The sequence below is a fragment of the Monodon monoceros genome, unplaced genomic scaffold (assembly GCF_005190385.1).
Source record: "Monodon monoceros isolate NGI ecotype Baffin Bay Population unplaced genomic scaffold, NGI_Narwhal_1 Super_Scaffold_1, whole genome shotgun sequence".
NCBI lineage: Eukaryota > Metazoa > Chordata > Mammalia > Artiodactyla > Monodontidae > Monodon > Monodon monoceros.
The window spans coordinates 853,802-871,982 of record NW_021703765.1 but is presented as its reverse complement, the minus strand read 5'-3'; the positions used below and the strand labels follow the sequence as shown (position 1 = coordinate 871,982).

Below are 18,181 nucleotides of genomic sequence, written 5' to 3'. Positions count from 1 at the left end.
ACACGTGATATGTTGATATGTTGAGTTTTTATTACCATTTCATTAACAATATTTTCTAGTTTCCATTGTGATTTCCCCCTTCACCTAAAGGTTCTTTAGATCTTAACAATTGCCTAAAGAAATGTTAGAAATAAGTAGCTCTGTTCTACAGCATATCTTCTTTCCGCTTTAACAACTTACGTTTGTTTTTGTTGCTTGCTGACTGACAAGTAGTTCATTTCTTTACTGTGTGTAGATGAATCTTAACTTAGGTCTTAAAGAATATAAATAATTCGTGAAACTATGTGAAGTATTCTTATTATAATTATATTTTTCTTTTAGTTTGTATAGCTTTCCCAACTAATTAATGCTAATTAGTATTACTAATTATTATTAGTAATACTAATTAATACTAATATTAGTAATAGTGATTAAATAAATGTATGAATAGCGACCTTTGAGTTTTTCTCCTTTCCCGCTTTGTAAAAAGAATATCTCCTCAAATTTGTGGGGTTTTGTTTGCTCAGTTGTACATGTATTCTTTCATTCAACATTTATTAAGTGTCTCATTTTCGATATGCTCTGTTTTGTGTTAGGTGTTGGAAGAACACTGTCCTCACTTTCTAGGTCATTTAGTCTGATAGGGAGGCCATCATTTTTTTATAAGGCAGTAACTGTTATATTGTACGTGTGAGTTGAGGTACAACAGAGGCCACAGAAGTGGTAATATTTAACATTTTTCAGGAAATGAAGTAGTTTTCAGGTCATCACTAAATGCCATTTACATGGTTCCTTGATGCGGAAAGAAACTTCGAGGTCTAACTAAAATATGAGTTAAAATATTCATTTTTATTATACAAATTATGGATGTTAATTGTTTCAGCGTAGAGTTGAAATATAACATTATTTTAGTTGTTTTTAGGAGCTGTTTCTCCTTTGGAATGGCATTGTGTTAATTTGTAAACTTGCATATAGATAATTAATATTTTATATTACTCTGCAGGATCAAAGAATTCCATCGGACATGGTATTTCTTAGGACCTCAGAGAAAGCAGGTACTTTTATTCTTATTGCTGATGATCGGTATTTTGGCAGTTTAATTTTCATTTTGAAAGATAAAAGTTAAATTTATTCTTGTAAGAATTTTTCTTTGAATGATAATATATTGAATTCATTAATTTCTAAATCACATTTAACTGTTTATGTTTAAAACAATGATTTTACTGTGTAATATGTTGGTTTAAAAAATATCCTTTCCTATATCAAGTGAAAGTTTTCATTCGAATCCATTTTGATATCTAAATAGATGGTGATGTTCCTCAAAACTTGATTGCTATTCTGCATTTGCACTTTTATTTCTCATTCAGCAAACATTTATTTAGCACTTACTATATGCCAGGCACTACCTGTTGCTTAGAATACAAAAGGGAGTAAAACCGAGTTGCTCTCTTCAAAGAGTTTATGATCTACTTATTTATGGAAGTACACACATTGACGATTAGCAGTACTCTGATTGTATAGATAGTATAAATGTTAAAAGGCATGTGGAGGGCTTTGCTGGTGGCGTAGTGGTTAAGAGTCCTCCTGCCAATGCAGGGGACACGGGTTCGAGCCCTGGTGTGGGAAGAGCCCACATGCCGTGGAGCAACTGAGCCCGTGCGCCACAACTACTGAGCCTGTGCTCTGGAGCCCGCGAGCCACAACTACTGAGCCCGTGAGCCACAACTACTGAGCCCGTGTGCCACAACTACTGAGCCCACATGCCACAACTGCTGAAGCCCGTGCGCCTGGAGCCCGTGCTTTGCAACAAGAGAAGCCACCACAGTGAGAAGCCCACGCACCACAACGAAGAGTAACCCCTGCTTGCCACAACTAGAGAAAGCCCGCGCACAGCAATGAAGACCCAATGCCGCCAAAAATAAATAAACAAACAAATAAATAAATAAAAGACATGTAGGGGTAATGGGAGGGAACAGACAATTTGCCTAGGTGAGTTGAAATGGGCTTCACAGAAAAAATGATGCTTATATGACCAGAGCTTTAAACAATAAGAAGAAGGTGCAAAAGGGGTAATGAGAAGGAAGCCTCATGTGGTCAAGGAAAAAAAATCCATTGGTTGGAAATCAGGAAACCTAAAATCTAGTCTGCTTTGACCAATTTCTAATTATATGACCTAGCCACGTGGTCATACATTTTCATCATCTCTAAAATGATGAGAGGTTTGTCAAGTAATATCCAAAGTTCCTTCTGCCTTATATTTCTGACTTTGTTGCATAAATGAGCAATATTTTTATGGGAAGCTCAGCATATGTATTATTATTTGTAGCATGAAAACTCTAGAAAGGACATGGTTAAAATTTAGAGTTGTTGATTTAGTTTTTTGTCCATTTACAAACAGTGGGGGGTTTTTCGTTGTTTTTTTGTATTTTTAAAAAAATTTATTTATTTGGCTGTGCCGGGTCTTATTTGCGGCATGCGGGATCTTCATTGCCACATGCGAGGTCTCAGTTGTGGCACGCAGGATCTAATTCCCTGACCAGGGGTCGAACCTGGGCCCCCTGTGTTGGGAGCGAGGAGTCTTAATCACTGGACCACCAGCAAAGTCCCTAAACAGCGTTTCTTTAAAAGGACATTTTAAGTCATGAGAGAGAAGAAAAATGTTTTCTCTTTTCACCAACTGTAGTTATGATTACTTACATCGTAAGATGAGGCTGCCATTAACAGCAGAATTCAGTTATACCTAATAATCAAGTGACCTCTGTACACTTGATACCTTTACTTTATTGTGTGCTGTTTAATGTGTGGTTTTGTTTTTCCCATAGGGTGGAGACTGGAGAACTACTTTTCCAGTCCATTTCCCTTTCCTGTCCAGTTAGATGGGGCCATGCCCTGAGGTATGGCCGAAGGAGGGTGGCTGAAAGTCATGTGTACCACTTCCAGCCTCGGCTTTCCCTGTACTGGCTATGTGTCCATGACCAGGGTAACCTTGGAAGCTGCCTGTTGAAGATGGCAGAGCTTCCCTCAGTTTAGGTTCCTTCATGTCTGTGTGGAACAGACTCCCCTCCCATTCTGTCACCAAGTGGACTCTGTATGACAGAGAAGTATTATTAAGTACCAGAGTTGCCAGGTTTATCTTTTACAAATAGCTAGTGTTCCCTTAACACCTGCAGAGCTGTGTCAGGCAGTTAAAACTCTGCCTTTGCCTTCACTTGCTTGTACAGAGCCTCAGAGTCAGCCAGGTGTGAGAGATTCGGGCCTCTCGGGTTTTCAAGGGCATTGTGTGCAGCCCTGCACTGGCAGGTGGCCTTCTAGGCTCTCGGGAATATGATAGAGCTTTTGCTCCTTGTTATCTGATTTTTCTTTTACATTTTTTTGGTCAGCTTGTTGTTTACCCCAGCTTTAACCACCACCCAAGGTAGCTGTGACATTAAACAATGGCCACTCTTTGTTTTTGACAAACATTCCAGGGAAAACACATTCTCAGTGAATGAACTGTGGGTTGAGTCAAATCCAGACAAGCTCTACCTGGTCAGGTGGTTACAGTTGTCTGGGCGTGGGGTTTGGGGAGTCCTAGCCCTGGTTTCTTCCCCTCAGTGGCTACCAGACCATTGGTTTGCTCAGCTACTGTGGAGTTTGACTGGGGGCAGGGTACTGGAAAAGGGACAAGTCAAAACACCACACATCTCACTCATAGCTAGATTTAGCCGTGTTTCTTGAATAAATGCACCTGGGATTGTTGCAAGTCTTTGATTATTTTCCAGAGTTTTGCAAAAGTTGCTTTAGACAATTTTTGCTTATGTTGTCATTACAGTTATGGAGGAATGGGTTTTCAGAGATTTTTACACTGCCATCCCTACTTATTTATGATTTCTTTGTCTTTGTTTGTAAATGTATTCAGTATAATGAATAACAAACAGTTTGCATTTGGGAGATACTTTTTTTTTCTTTTTTGGCTGCACCACTCGGCATGCGGAATCTTAGTTCCCCGACCAGGGATCGAACCCGTGTGCCCTACACCGGAAGCACAGATTCTTTTTTTTTTTTTTTTTTTTTTTTGCGGTACGCGGGCCTCTCACTGTTGTGGCCTCTCCCGTTGCGGAGCAGAGGCTCCGGATGCGCAGGCTCAGCGGCCATGGCTCACGGGCCCAGCCGCTCCGCGGCATGTGGGATCTTCCTGGACCGGGGCACGAACCCGTGTCCCCTGCATCGGCAGGCGGACTCTCAACCACTGTGCCACCAGGGAAGCCTGGAAGCACGGATTCTTAACCACCGGACTGCCAGGGAAATCCCGGGAGATGCTTTTATATTTAATTGCCCTTGTAGTGATCATGGTAGGAATATATGTAAGGTTAAGAATATCATGCTCAATGTGGAAATGGCTTTAGGTAATTAACTTAGAAGAAGTAGAGTATACAGACTATGTGAGGAGATAAAGTGTGAGCAAATCCATCTCTTCAAAGCTGGAAGGTTGTTAGAAATGTCCATTTTTCAGAGGAGGAATCTGAGGGCTAGTAAATGTTTGCTGAAGTTTTAGAAATTGTTCTTCAGCCATCGTATCATTGTTACGACGTAATAAGATAGCAAAACATGAAGAGAATATTAGAGAATTAGGCAAGTGAGATACTCTCTGATGTGCCAACTACAGATAAATAACGTTATATCCAAATTGATTATGTTTTAAAAATTTTTTTTTTCCTCAAATTTTGCTTTGTATTCTATGTTGTAGGGACAGTTTCCCTCTGTAGGGTAATGATATTTAATATTTTGGAGGTCATGGGTCTTTCTGAGAATCTTAAGAATTATCACTTTGTTCCTCAGGAAAATGTACATAATACACACGTTTGCTAAATTTTTACTATTTAACATATTCCTGGAAGGTTATTAATGGCTCCAAGTTTAGGACCTTACTGTCATCTGTTTTAACCTGTGGTTCTATTCTATTCCTCAGTTTTATGATTTTTTTCTGTCAAATTTAAATTGTTAAAACAATTACTGTTACTCTTATGGAGATACTAAAATGTCAGATTACTGTTTCATGATATTTTTCTTCTCTTTATAAAATGGACCAGACAGCTTCCCAGCTGTGTAAAATGTGTCATAACACTGCTTTCAATCAAGGATTCTTAGCTTTAGAAATTCGTGTGACTTTACATAATTATTTAAGGTTTTAAATTAAAGCCTTGTTTTTAAACATACATGTTTAGAATTTTTTGTGTATCTGCTAACACTGTTAATATTACTTTATTATTTTTCAGTTTCAGTTCAGAAAACCCTGGTAATACACTGTCTGTTATAGTAAGAATCTCTAAACCCTAGCCAGTGTGAAAGTCTTAAATCTACGCAGCGTGTTGAGTTTGGACAATAGCCACTGGGCGTTTGTCAGTACAGCTCAGTGAGTCTCTTCGCGGCATCATATTGACTGTGTATTAATACAGGGTATTCTGTTGGGCCGTCAGTTGATTGTTTAGAATGTAAATGAAGCTGTTGATGGATCTGGTGACTGATGGCTTAAATTCCAATTAATCAATTGCTTCATCAGTTTCTTAATTCAGATCAAATATCTCCTGAATGCACACAATTCTTTTAGTGGTATTAAGAGAAATTAATGCTTTAGAACTAATTTTCATCAATCTCTTATAAATGCCAATATCTTTTTCACTTGCCTCCTAAGTGATGGCATTATCGTTTAAGCGTTGGGGACATATTACAATAGCTCAGCTGTCACTTGTTAGAGGGCGAGGGGTAGGTAAATGACACTGTACTCGTGCACATTCTCTCTGTGGTGCTCTTCATCTTGCCACCACCTTAAAAATTTCATGCAGAGTCATTAAGTCGTATAAATGATTTAGAAATTAAGTTTAATGGCAAACGATCTGGTGTTATAGATGCAAAGTCAATGTCTATTTTTCTTTTCTTGGGCACATACTGTAGCCTGTCTCTTTCAGACCTATTGGATTTGTGAGCTGTTGCAGGCAGTCTGCTAATATTACAGGGTAACTTATTACAACATATGACAGACTCACGTGCCCTGTCTCACAGTGTCCCGTCAAGTACTTTATCACCACTTGATGCGGCTCTCCTAGGTGACATATACACGAGTTGATCTGCATTTGATTGTCATTAAACCTGTCCTTTGCTGTCAACTCTTGTCAATTATACCAAATAAAATCAAGTATTCATAAGAAGTCAGTAATAGGATATAAGCAGACCAATTTAATAATTCATTTTTACCGAGCCTTAACTGACATCAGTTGTAGCTAGTGCTTGCTGTGAAAAAATTACTAGATATACTTCGTGTAAGACAAGTCAAGTTGGCCATACTTCTGATTTTGCTGCAGTTCATTCCCTCTCTCTGTCTCTTTCTTTAAATCATATCAGTTACTGTGAGCCTAGTAATGTAATTGTACTTGAAGATAATTAATATGTCAGTTTCCTCTAAATTTTAAAAATAGTGTGTAATTATTTAACATGAGGCATACCCTTTTACTTTTAAGAATGGCAAGTATATTGTTTCCAGTGTTTAATAAGTTTATAGACATCTACATAAGGTATTAGTTTCACTTTTAGAAACACAAAATGTTTGAAATTTAAGAGACTGTAGATATTCTCACCTTTTCCTATTTTCTGTGTTAGAAAGCAAACCTGGAGCAGAGCTATTGGCATTGATGTCTCAAAGTTTGTGTCATACAGAATCTAGAATCCAATCCCTTTTAAGTTGCTTTTATACTTTATAAAACACACACATACAGATATATATAACCATGCATACATTTAAGAGGAAAAAAAAATCAATCTTGAGTAAAAGGTTTAAGTGTAAAATAATGGGTACTGCAAATTTCCTAGTACTCCTTTTTAGTTGAAACCAGTTACTCTCCTTATCATAAATCTTTTTTTTTTTTAGTTTATTTATTTTTTATTTTTTGTGGTAAGCGGGCCTCTCACTGTTGTGGCCTCTTCCGTTGCGGAGCACAGGCTCCGGACGCGCAGGCTCAGCGGCCATGGCTCACGGACCCAGCCACTCCACGGCATGTGGGATCTTCCCGGACCGGGGCACAAACCCGTGTCCCCTGCATCGGCAGGCGGACTCTCAACCACTGCGCCACCAGGGAAGCCCCATAAATCTTTTGACAAATAATACGTAAGAAAATTTATTTACATAACTAGATATATTTTTCAAAGTGCATGAAATCAGATGAAGGTCTCATAGATACATCTTCAACTGATAAAATAGGTGATTGAAAAATCTTTTCTTAGCTCTCTATCTTATTATGTCTTACAGAAGTGACCTAACCTGTATGAATCTCCTAGTTTCATGTTGGCAACACTAATGCCTGTGCCATCTGTAGTTAAAAGGATTAAATGCACTTGGTTAAGGAATCAGTGGGGCGCATTTCAGATGCTGAATTGCTGGTGGCTGTAACTAGTTGAAAGTGCATTGGCTCCAAGAGAAAAGTATTTGGTATTTACGCAGAGTAAGAGAGCAAGGAAATGCTTACAGATGTGCAGGGGTCCATTTCTGCCAGGGGTGGATGTGGATTCGCACGGACCCATTTTAGTTTAGAACATTGTGCGAAAGGTGCACTGGACTAAGCTGTGTAAAGATGTGTTCTTACGTAGCTACCTTAGCTCGTTCCCCAAGTTGCAGAAATAATTGGCTAAGTAACTAATACGTTCCTGGCGTATACCATTCGCTGGCAGATTCTAATAGATTTTCCTCTAAATTTTACACCACCACTCCAAAGTAAGTCTTATTTTTTCCACTGTGCACATGAAAACCTTCATAAGGTGAAGTGCCTGGACAGGGAGCTCAGTGAGTGGGTTATTAGGCAGTGCTCAGCCCAAGACTGGCTCTTCCCACTGCTACACCAGCTTTTAAGTTTTGAATTGCCTTCAGTACTGTTGACGTTTGGGGCCTGGTATTTATCTCTTTGTAGTGGTGGCTTGTCTCTGCACTGCAGGGTGTTGAGCAGTATTCTTGGCCTAGACTCCCCGGGTGCCAGGAGCACCCTTCCAGCCCCCACCCCCAGCGCCTACTGTGAAAACCAAGTCTCCAGACGCTTCCTGGGGGCAAAATCGCGCCTGGTTGAAAATCACTAGAGGATTGTTTCATCGACGAAAATCCCTAAAATAAATCTTCAGTGTTCAGTTGTATATCTTTTGAAAGTAATTGTTTTAATATTCTTCAGAGATCTTTCTTGATAAGAACAGATTGATCCTGTGGAATTTTAGCCATGACCTACCCCAGCTCCATGTGAAGGAAGCTTCTGCCCTAGGCCAGTGCAGCCGAGAAGTCAGGGCCTCCATCTCCCTGCAGCTCCCAGGCGAAGGCCAGGGCCTCACCCTGGAGGGGTACCCACCCGTCTAATGCTTCTGTTTTGCTGTAGTGATCACTACTGAAAGCTGACCTGGCATATGGCAACCTCTTCCTCTGGATAAAAGGGAAAAGGCCATGAGATAACTTGTTGATGAAATTAGCTGCTGAAGTGGAGAGGACATGCAGTGTGAGCTCTACTGCAGGACCACGTTTGCAGTCAGCCGTTCACCAGAGCAACACTGGTGCTGAACTGCGCTGATCAGTGGTATAATTCTACATGAAATTGATGGATAGGAGCAAACACTGATAGACAGGGGAAGGGGAGCTCGGAAATACAGATATGAGAAAAGTACAATGGAAAGTAGTCTCCATTGCGGGTGTTCAAATATAAATTTAAATGTGAATTTCTGTAGTGCAGTTTCAGTTATTTGCAGTGTTCTTTTCCTGCAAAGAAAAAAGTTTGTATAATACGTTTGGTGTATATTTTCTGTGTTAATCTGAATATGTTTCTTAAAAAAATTTTTTTATTTTGTACATTTTTAAAAATTATATTTATTTTTATTTGTGGCCGTGTTGTGTCTTCATTGTTGCGTGCAGGCTTTCTCCAGTTGTGGCGAGAAGGGGCTACTCTTGGTTGCGGAGCACGGGCTTCTCATTGCGGTGGCTTCTCTTGTTGTGGAGCACGGGCTCTAGGAGTGCGGGCTTCAGTAGTTGTGGCACGTGGGCTCAGTAGTTGTGGCTCTCAGGCTCTAGAGCGCAGGCGCAGTAGTTGTGGCGCACGGGCTTAGTTGCTCCGCGGCATGTTGCTCCGTGGCATGTGGGATCTTCCCGGACCAGGGCTCGAACCCGTGTCCCCTGCATTGGCAGGCAGATTCTTAACCACTGCGCCACCAGGGAAGCCCTGTACTTTATTTTTTTAAGTTCACACAAAAAAGTGAGAAGGCAGTACAGAGATTCCCAGTGCGCCCCATGCCCTCACACCTGCGTAGCTTCCCCCACCCCCAGCATCCCCCACCAGATGATGCATTTGTTGCAGTTGATGGACTGACGCTGACACATCGTCCTCACCCAAATTCCATAGTTTACATGAAAATTCACTCTTGGCGTAGTACATTCTGTGGGTTTTGGCAAATGTATAATGACATCCATCCATCATTATATATACCATACAGAGGATTTTCACTGTCCTAGAAATTTTCTGTGCTCTGCCTATTTACCTCTACCCCCAACTCCATCCTGGGCAGCCATAGATCTCTTTAGTGTCTCCGTGGTTTTTTTCTTTTCCAGAATGTCATGTAGTTGGAACCACATAGTATGCAGCCTTTTCATGCAGCCTTTTCAGATTGGTTTCTTTTACTTAGTGATAAACATTTAACGTTCCTTCTTATCTTTTCATTACTTGATAGCTCATTTCATTGTATTGCTGAATAATTCTCCATTGTCTGGATTTACCATAGTTGATCCATTCACCTACTGGAGGACATTTGGTTGCTTCCAAGTTTTGGCAGTTATGAATAAAGCTCGTATAAAATCTGCATGCAGGATTTTGTGTGGACATGAGTTCCCCAGCTCTTTTGGGTATATGGCAAGGAGTGCAATCGCTGGATCGTATCGTAAGATTATGTTTAGCTTTGTAAGAAACCACCAAACTGTCTTCCGAAGTGGCTGCACCATTTTGCATCCCCACCAGCAATGATGAGAGTTCCTGTTGCTCCACATCCCCGCAAGCCTTGGTGTTGTCAGTGTTCTGGAGTTTGGCCATTCTCATAGGTGTGGAGTGGTGTCTCGTTGTTTTACCTTACATTTCCCTGATGATGTGACGTGGAGCATATTTTCATATGCTTATTTGCCATCTCTGTATCTTCTTTGTTCTGGTTTGGCCCATGTTTTAACTGGATTGTTTTCTTATTGTTGAGTTTTAAGAGTTCTTTATATATTTTGGGTAACAGCCCTTTATCAGATGTGTCTTTTGCAAATATTTTCTCCCAGTCTGTGCCTTGTTTTCTAATTCTCTTGCTGATATGTTTGCAGAACAGAAGTTTTAAATTTTAATGAAGTCCAATTTATCAGTTTTTGCTTTTTTTTTTTTAATGGATCACGTCTTTGGTGTTGTATCTAAAAAGGCACCACTATACCCAAGGTCATCTAGGTTTTCTCCTAGGTTATCTTCTAGGACTGTTAGAGTTTTGCATTTAAGTCTGTGATCTATTTTGAGTTAATTTTTTATGAAGGGTGTAGGTCTGTGACTAGATTCATTTCTTTTGTGTGTGGATGTCTGGTTGTTCCAGCACTATTTGTTGAAAAGGCTATCTTTGCTCAATAGTACTGCCTTTGCTAGTTTGTCAAAGATTACTTGACTATATTTATGGAGTTCTATTTAAAGGTTCTCTATATTCTATTCCCTTCATCTATGTCTACTCTTTCACCAATACCACACTGTCTTGATTACTGTAGCATTATAGTAATTTTTTTTCAAGGTTGGTGAATGGTTTTACTTTTGAAGTGAATTTATTTTTTTTTCTTTTTCACTGTGTTCAAACACACGTAACATAAAATTCACATAAGCCCCAGCCCTGGTGCCACCGTTCCACTTTCTATCTATGAATTGGACAATCTAAGACCCTCAGGTAACTGGATTCATGAGTGTTTGTCTTTCTGTGACTGGCTTGTTTCACTGAGTGTAATGTCCTAAAGGTTCATCCATGTTGTAGCATATTGTAAAATTTCTGTCCTTTTTCAGTCTGAATAGTACTTCATTGTATGTATATACAACATTTTCCTTATCTATTCATCCATCAGTGGACACTTGGGTTACTTCCATGTTTTATTTATTGTGAATAATACTGCTATGAACATGAGTGCACAAATGTCTCTTTCAGACCTTGCTTTCAGTTCTTCTGGGCCTACACCCAGAAGTGGGATTGCTAGGTCATATGGTAATTCTTTAAAAAACTTTTTTAGAAACTGCTGTACTGTTTTGCATTGAATATCTTCTTCCATCCTTTCACTTCCAGCTTCTTTGTATCTTTGTATCTAAAGTGAGTCTCTTGCAGACAGCATGTGCTTGGATCGCGCCTTTGTCCATTCTGCCAGTCTCTGTCTTTGGTAGGAGTCTGAATAATATTTACCTATTTACCTATTTACATTTAAAGTCATTGCTGATAAGGAGCAACTTCTTTCATTGTGCAGTTTGTTTTCCTTATGCCTTATAGCTTTTTTTTTTTTTTCCCCTTCATTTCCTACATTACTGTCTTTTCTGGTTGTTATTTCATAGTAAAATATTTAAATTCCTTTCTCATTCCCTTTTGTGTATATTCGGAACTCTGCTCCTTTATAGTTCTACCCCCATCCTTTCAGGTGTTGATGTCACAGAATTACATCTTCATACACTGTGTTCCCAAGACATAAACTAATAATTATTTTAAATGCATTAACCTCTTAAATTATGTAGAAAACAAGATTAGAAGTTACAAACCAAGTTACAGTAATTCTGGCTTTTAGACTAATAATTTCTTTAAATTTATTAATCTCTTAAATCGTGTAGAAAAAGTGCAGTTCAAACTATTCTTACAATAATACTAGCTTTTATAATTGCCATGCATTAATAACCTTTACTGAGATCTTTATTTCTCCACACAGCTTCACGTTACTGTCTACTGGCCTTTCATTTCACCTGCCAGACTGCCTTGAGCACTTGCAGGGCAGGTCTAGTGGTCACCAGCTTCCTCAGCTTTTGTTTACTTGAGAATGTCTTGATTTCTCCCTCACATTCAAAGGGCAGTTTTGCTGGATTGAAGATATTTGGTTGCAGTTTTTTTCTTTTAGCACTTGGAGTTGATTGGTTCACTGCCTTCTGGCTTCCACAGAAATGCCATCTCTTTCTGATGAGCAATCTGGTGGTTATCTTACTGAGGATCCCTTGTATATGATGATTCTCTTTTCTCTTGCAGTTTTCAAGATTCTCTTTGTCTTTGAAAGTTTGATTATAATGTGTCTTGGTGTGGGTCTGTTTGAGTTCATATTACGGGCATGGTTTCCTGGTACATGTAAAAGTTATGTTTACACTATACTTCAGTCTTTTAAGTGTGCAGTAGCATTATGTCTAAAAAAAAAGTACAACCTTAATTAAAAAATACAAAACAAAAACAATAAGTTTTGTCTTTGTAGTAACAATTTTACTACAATAGTAAAATCAAAGAACAATGATCACAGATCATCATAACAAATATAACAATAGTAAAAAGTTTGAAATATTACAAGAATTACCAAAATGTGACAAAGAGATGCAAATAGAGCAAATGCTCTTGGCAAAAATGGCCCTGATAGACTTGCTTGATGCAGGGTTGCCACACACTTCCAATCTGTGAAAGAACATAGCATCTGCAAAGTGCAACAAAAGAACGTATCTCTGTGCTTGGATTTTGTTGGGGTCCTTGGGAGTTTATATTCATGTCTTTCATCAAATCTGGGAAGTTTTCAGCGATTATTCAGATATTCTCTCTGTTCCTTCTTCTCTGTCTTGTCCTTCTGGGCCTCCCACAGTGCATATGTTGGTCCACGTGACAGTGTCCTATGGGTCCATTTGTCTCTGTTCACTTTTTTCCCATCTTTTTCCTTCTGTTCCTCAGGTTGGATCACTTCCATTGTCCTATCTTCAGGTTTGCTCATTCTTTGCTATGCCTGCTCAAATCTGCCTTTGACTCCCTCTAGTGAAATTTTCATTGCCCTTGAATTTCTTTTTCATTTCTTTTTGGGTTTTCTCTCTCTTTATCGATATCTCCATTGTGTTCATACATTGTTTTCTTGACTTTCTCCACATCTTTCTTTAGTTCTTTGAGCATCTTTTTAGACAGTTGCTTTAAAGTCTTTGTTTAGTAGAACTACCGTCAGGTCTTTTTTGAGGACAGTCTCTGTTGATTAAGTTTTTTCCATTAAGTTGGCCATACTCTCCTGTTTTTGTTTTTGGTTGTTTTTTTTTTTTTTTTTGAACACTGGACATTTCTAATAATGTGGTAACTCTGGAGATTGTCCCCCAGTGGTGGGACAGCTGGAGACTCTATAATAATAGTAATGGCATTGGAGTGAAACTCCTCAAGTACTGGAGCTCATTCAGCGCACACAAACACACGCGCACGCACGCACGCACGCACACACACATGCCTAATTGGTCTCCTTCTGAGGATGGCAGGGTACTAGTTCATTGCCTTGAAATGTGGGCAGATAACAACAGGAGTCAGTGCTTTCTTACAGGAACTTTCCCACCAGGTGAGCCAACTGGATCCAAAGAGCAGAGGCCTCTTCTTTTACATTTTATTCCAGGTAAAAGGTGAAAAAGAAGGATAGACTGCTGCCTTCTGCACCCTCTGGTGCAGTAACGGGTACCTCTAGTGGGCATTAAGCATGAAGGGCTGTTGGCATCAGAGAAGAGCAGGCCATTGTACCTCTGGACGGAAGCAGGGCAGCATTGCTGAGGGTCAGTGGAGTCTGAGCTGGGCTCTGTGTGCAGGAGCCAGCGTCGTAGGACCCGCAGAGGGAAGGGGAGCAGGCTGGCCTGGACCCTGAGTGTTCAGTCAGCAACACGCAGAACCAGCCTTTCAGCAGACAGATTGGAAGGAGGGGTGGGGAGGGCCTGGGGTGAAAAGTGACTTTACAGACATTCCCAGAGTGGGCTCTGCAGTGGTGCTAAGGATGTACATCTGCACAGGGACATACAACTGACAGTCCTGCTGCTTTACAAGCAGGGAAGGGGCTGCAATGGGGTCGGGGCACATGCGGCGTCTCCTAAGGGGTCTCACAGTTGTGCACAAGATACTTATCTTGTAGTAATTTGTAAGGTGTACATATGCTTGTGTGGCTTTCTACAACTATTTTATTTTACAGTTAAATTTTTGAAAAACCTCAAAAGTCACTTGAATTCATTATGTGGTTAAACTGCTAATTTGTTACTTTGTTTTATCTGATTCCCTTTATATTTTCGGGGTCACTTTTTTAAAGTTTGATGTGATTTGGCTTTTTAATTATGTGAATCACGAATGATCTCAGAGTGAACAGTGTAACATAGGATGCACTCCCAAAGGGGTTGCTTCTGGTCCGTCCCTCCCCTCTCCCCTTCCTTCCTGTGAGTAGTGTCCCTCCCTGCACACGCGCATACAGACACACACACTCACGCTTTCCCCACCTTGTTCTCCAGTAGCTGGTGTTACTTTGTTCCCAGTGTTGTGCACCTGACTTTTTTCATTAGATGGTACATATCCTAGCGAGATTTCTCAGTAGAAATGGAGGCCTTTCTCATCTCTTTTTCCTTTCTGTTTCTTTTTCCTTCCTTCCTTTCTTTGCTTTTTATTTTTCACTGCTGCATGTGCTCCCTTGTGTTCAGCTGATTCCCTGATTTTGTGTTCCCACTCCTTTGGTTATGATTAATAATGTTGCACACTTGCCCTGTATGTATGTGTTTTGTGCTTTGCTGTTGTGAAAGAGGATACGTTATAAGAAATGGTGTGACAGCGTGGGCAAAGAGTAAATGGACTTTTGTAATTTAATATTTTTTATGTTTAAAATTGGATGGGGTCGTGAGTATGACAGTAGCTCTTTTCAGGCTTTAACATTTTAGCTGTGCTTTTATTATTGAGCATATGTTTTATAGTGGTACATATATTTTATTAGCAAAGTTATATCACACACTCTTGGGTATTTTTGTATATTTACTTATTGTATTATTATCAAAACATAAGCTAAAGGTAGAAATGATCAATGTAGTCTTTCTAAAATAAAGTAAACCTTTATTACTAGTAAACCTTAATAGTCTAGAACACCAACTAGGAGACAAGTGAATAAACAATGACTTCTGTCTTTTCAGCAGACTCATTTTGTGAGTCAAATAAATAGTACTTTTAAGGATTTTTGTTAATGGGAATCTATAGATATATCATTTCTGTATCCCACTGTGCTGTGAATTGTGGCTTTAAAGTACCTGTAACTTAGGAGTTTTTCTTCTCTTATTCCAAGGTTCATGTTTTATTCGAACTGATCAACTCGATGGTGAAACTGACTGGAAGCTGAAAGTGGCGGTAAGCTGCACGCAGAGGCTGCCGGCTCTGGGGGTGAGTGTTGCTGTCATTATTCCATCATTTACTGTAGTGGCCATTTCTGTGCAGTAGATACAGTTCTGTTTATACCAACTTAATTAATGTGTTGATAATGTTTTAAAATAATTTCTTCGTTACTAAGTTCATTGAAAATTATGCCCACGTAATTTCTCTGGTGTCTTAGCACATAACCTTTTTCAGGTATGGTTTTAAATGTTCCTTTTGGCTTGACTCTTAGGTTTTCTTTCTTTTCTTTCTCTTTTCTTTTTGTTTCTATTTTTAAAACCCCCCTCATGTGAGTAATCTTTGAAATCGAGAACTCTTGGTGGGGTTAGCTACATCCATTTTTGGTAACTGACTGACTCCCAGGAGGCTGTTCAGATACTGCTTTGGTAGAACTCGCGTGCGCTTAGCCCAGCCTTGGAAACCAGCCTGTCCACTTCAGCTTTTCCCTTTGAAGGTGGAGGGGAAGTGAATTGTTCCTTCCTAGGGAGGGGGAATTGAAGTGTTCCTGTGTGTCTCGGCAGAGTGAGAAGGGGAAAGACACCTTTGGACTTCTTGCTTGGCCTTTGCTGCCTGGGGAACAGGCAAGAGGTGGGACCAGAGGGCACAGTACTTACGGATCTCAGTGTTTTTAGTGATCTCTGAAACAGATCTCACGAGTGCTCAGAACCTCCTAAACTGCTATACATCTTTTTTTTTTAAATCAAAATCACGGTTGTGGTCATTTGGTGTTTGTTTTGTGTTATACGTATGATTTATCTGAATGAGAGAAGCTTTATCTTACATGATTTGCTGATATTCACTGGAGAGTAAAGAAAGATTGAGGGTCTTCAGAATGACCTTGGACCCAAGCAGTTGTTGGTTAAGGGAAAGGAAATTGAATCCTCTGGATTTGGTCACTTTCCTTAGATGGGTTGGATTTGATAGGAATAGCTACTGCACATAGCTTACAGTTAATTACTGTGGATAGCAGGAACCTTCCTTATTGTAAATATTGCACTTTTTGGAAACTAAATCTGTTTGGCATGTATAAGGCTTGGCAGTATTTTGTTTCTTTAGGTATCTTCCATTGCCTGTACTTAGGTAGTACCGAGGTTGAAATTCATTCCTTGCTTAGAGTTTGTTGGTTTCTTGGAGCTGTGGGTTCCTGGTTTTCTTCTCTTTTCCGTCCTCCTTTCTGCGCAGACCCCTGTCTCTGGGACACGAGCGACAAGTGTGTTAGACTTGCTGTTCCTGCAGGTGTCGAGCTTCTGCTGCTCTCTTCTCAGTCTTGTTTTCTTTCTGTGACTCAATTTTGACAGTTTCGGTTGCTCTGTCTTTTTTTTTTTTTAGTTGCACAGCTTTTGGGATTTTAGTTCCCTGACCAGGGATTGAACCCGGGCCCTCAGCAGTGAGAGCACGGAGTCCTAACCACTGGAGCATCAGGGAATTCTCATTTTGCTCTGTCTTTAGATTCACTAAGTTTATCTTGTGCAGTGTCTAGTCTTCTGTTAAGACCACCCAGCTGATTTTTTTATTCCAAATCTTGTATTTTTAATCTCTGGAACCAGGTTCCCCCTGGTCACCCATTTTTGTTATTGTTTGAATACTTTTCTTTCCTAATATGTTCATAGTTTCATTTAAATCTTTCAGCAGTTTACAACACTTATTGTTCGTCTGTTAATGCCATTGTCTCTGTTATTTTGGGCATGTTTCTTCTTAAAGAAATGTTTTCCTTGTTACAGGTCACACTTTCCTGCTTCCTTGCACAGCTGGTAATTTTTAGTTGGATGCTGGATATTGTAAATACTGTATTTTTTTCTTCCTTCAAAATCTATTGATCTTGATTTTCTTAGTTCAGTAACTTGTGGATAAAATTGATCTTTCCAAGAGTTGTTCTTAAACTTTGCTGGGGTGGCCATGGCTCACGGGCCTAGCCGCTCCGCGGCATGTGGGATCTTCCCAGACCGGGGCTCGAGCCCGTGTCCCCTGCGTCGGCAGGCGGACTCTCAACCACTGCGCCACCAGGGAAGCCCCTGTTATATGTTTTTAAAGAGGTCTTTATATATAGTTTGCTAATCATCTTTCATTCATTTGTTTTAATCTCTTCTAAATATTTTCATTTATAGTTTCTGTTGTCCGTATAAAAGTTTAGCATCCTTATATAAGGTGACCTAACAGTAATTTTACAATAGTCTTTAAAATAGTTACTTATGTGATAGAAGTGCTAATTATTACTATGGTGATGATCATATTGCAATACGTAAATGTATCAAACTGACTTGTACACCTTAAATTTACACAATGCTATATGTCAAGTATATTTCAATAAAAATATTTTTTAAATAATAAATAGTTACTGCTTTTGGTTTTATGCTTAGACCATTTCCACTCCATGACTATGTTTTAAATGGTTACTTTAAAATCACTCCTCCTTTACACGTGAACGCTCCAGTCCAGCTAGCATTTGTTTGGAGTCGAGCTCTGAGTAGGAAATCAAACGTAAAACAACCTGCTGGCTGGTCGTAGCAGTACCGTTTGCTGCATAGCTCACTGTTTTAGCACAATTATAAAATTGCCCTGGGAGGTTCCAGTTTTAAACTCTCGCCCTCAGTGTATGAGTGTGCAGGGTTCTCCAAACCTTTGCCGAGTGAGTACGTGTCGCAAACCTATTCCCCCAGCCTGTTTCCTGACTTTTCGCTTTAAAATACCTTTTGCCGTATAACTTTGTTTAGGTAAATATTAAAATTAACTTTTGTTTAGGTAAATATTTATACGTTTTCCTTTTTGTTTGTGGATTTTGTGTTGTGCCAGAAGGCTG

General features: G+C 39.6%; 1 protein-coding gene across 16 annotated transcripts in view; it reads left to right on the top strand.

Annotated features, from left to right (window-relative positions):
- The window catches only part of ATP9B (ATPase phospholipid transporting 9B (putative)), a 217,961-nt gene that overhangs the window by 59,847 nt on the left and 139,933 nt on the right, over window positions 1-18,181 (top strand). For all 16 annotated transcript variants that reach the window (XR_003794415.1, XR_003794414.1, XR_003794417.1 and 13 more), the window contains 2 exons: window positions 983-1,034; window positions 15,299-15,393. Coding sequence is in view for 9 of the 16 variants with exons in the window: in XM_029228447.1 (XP_029084280.1) it covers window positions 983-1,034; window positions 15,299-15,393 (147 nt within the window). In the remaining 7 variants the exon portion in view is untranslated. The remainder of the gene's footprint in view (window positions 1-982; window positions 1,035-15,298; window positions 15,394-18,181) is intronic.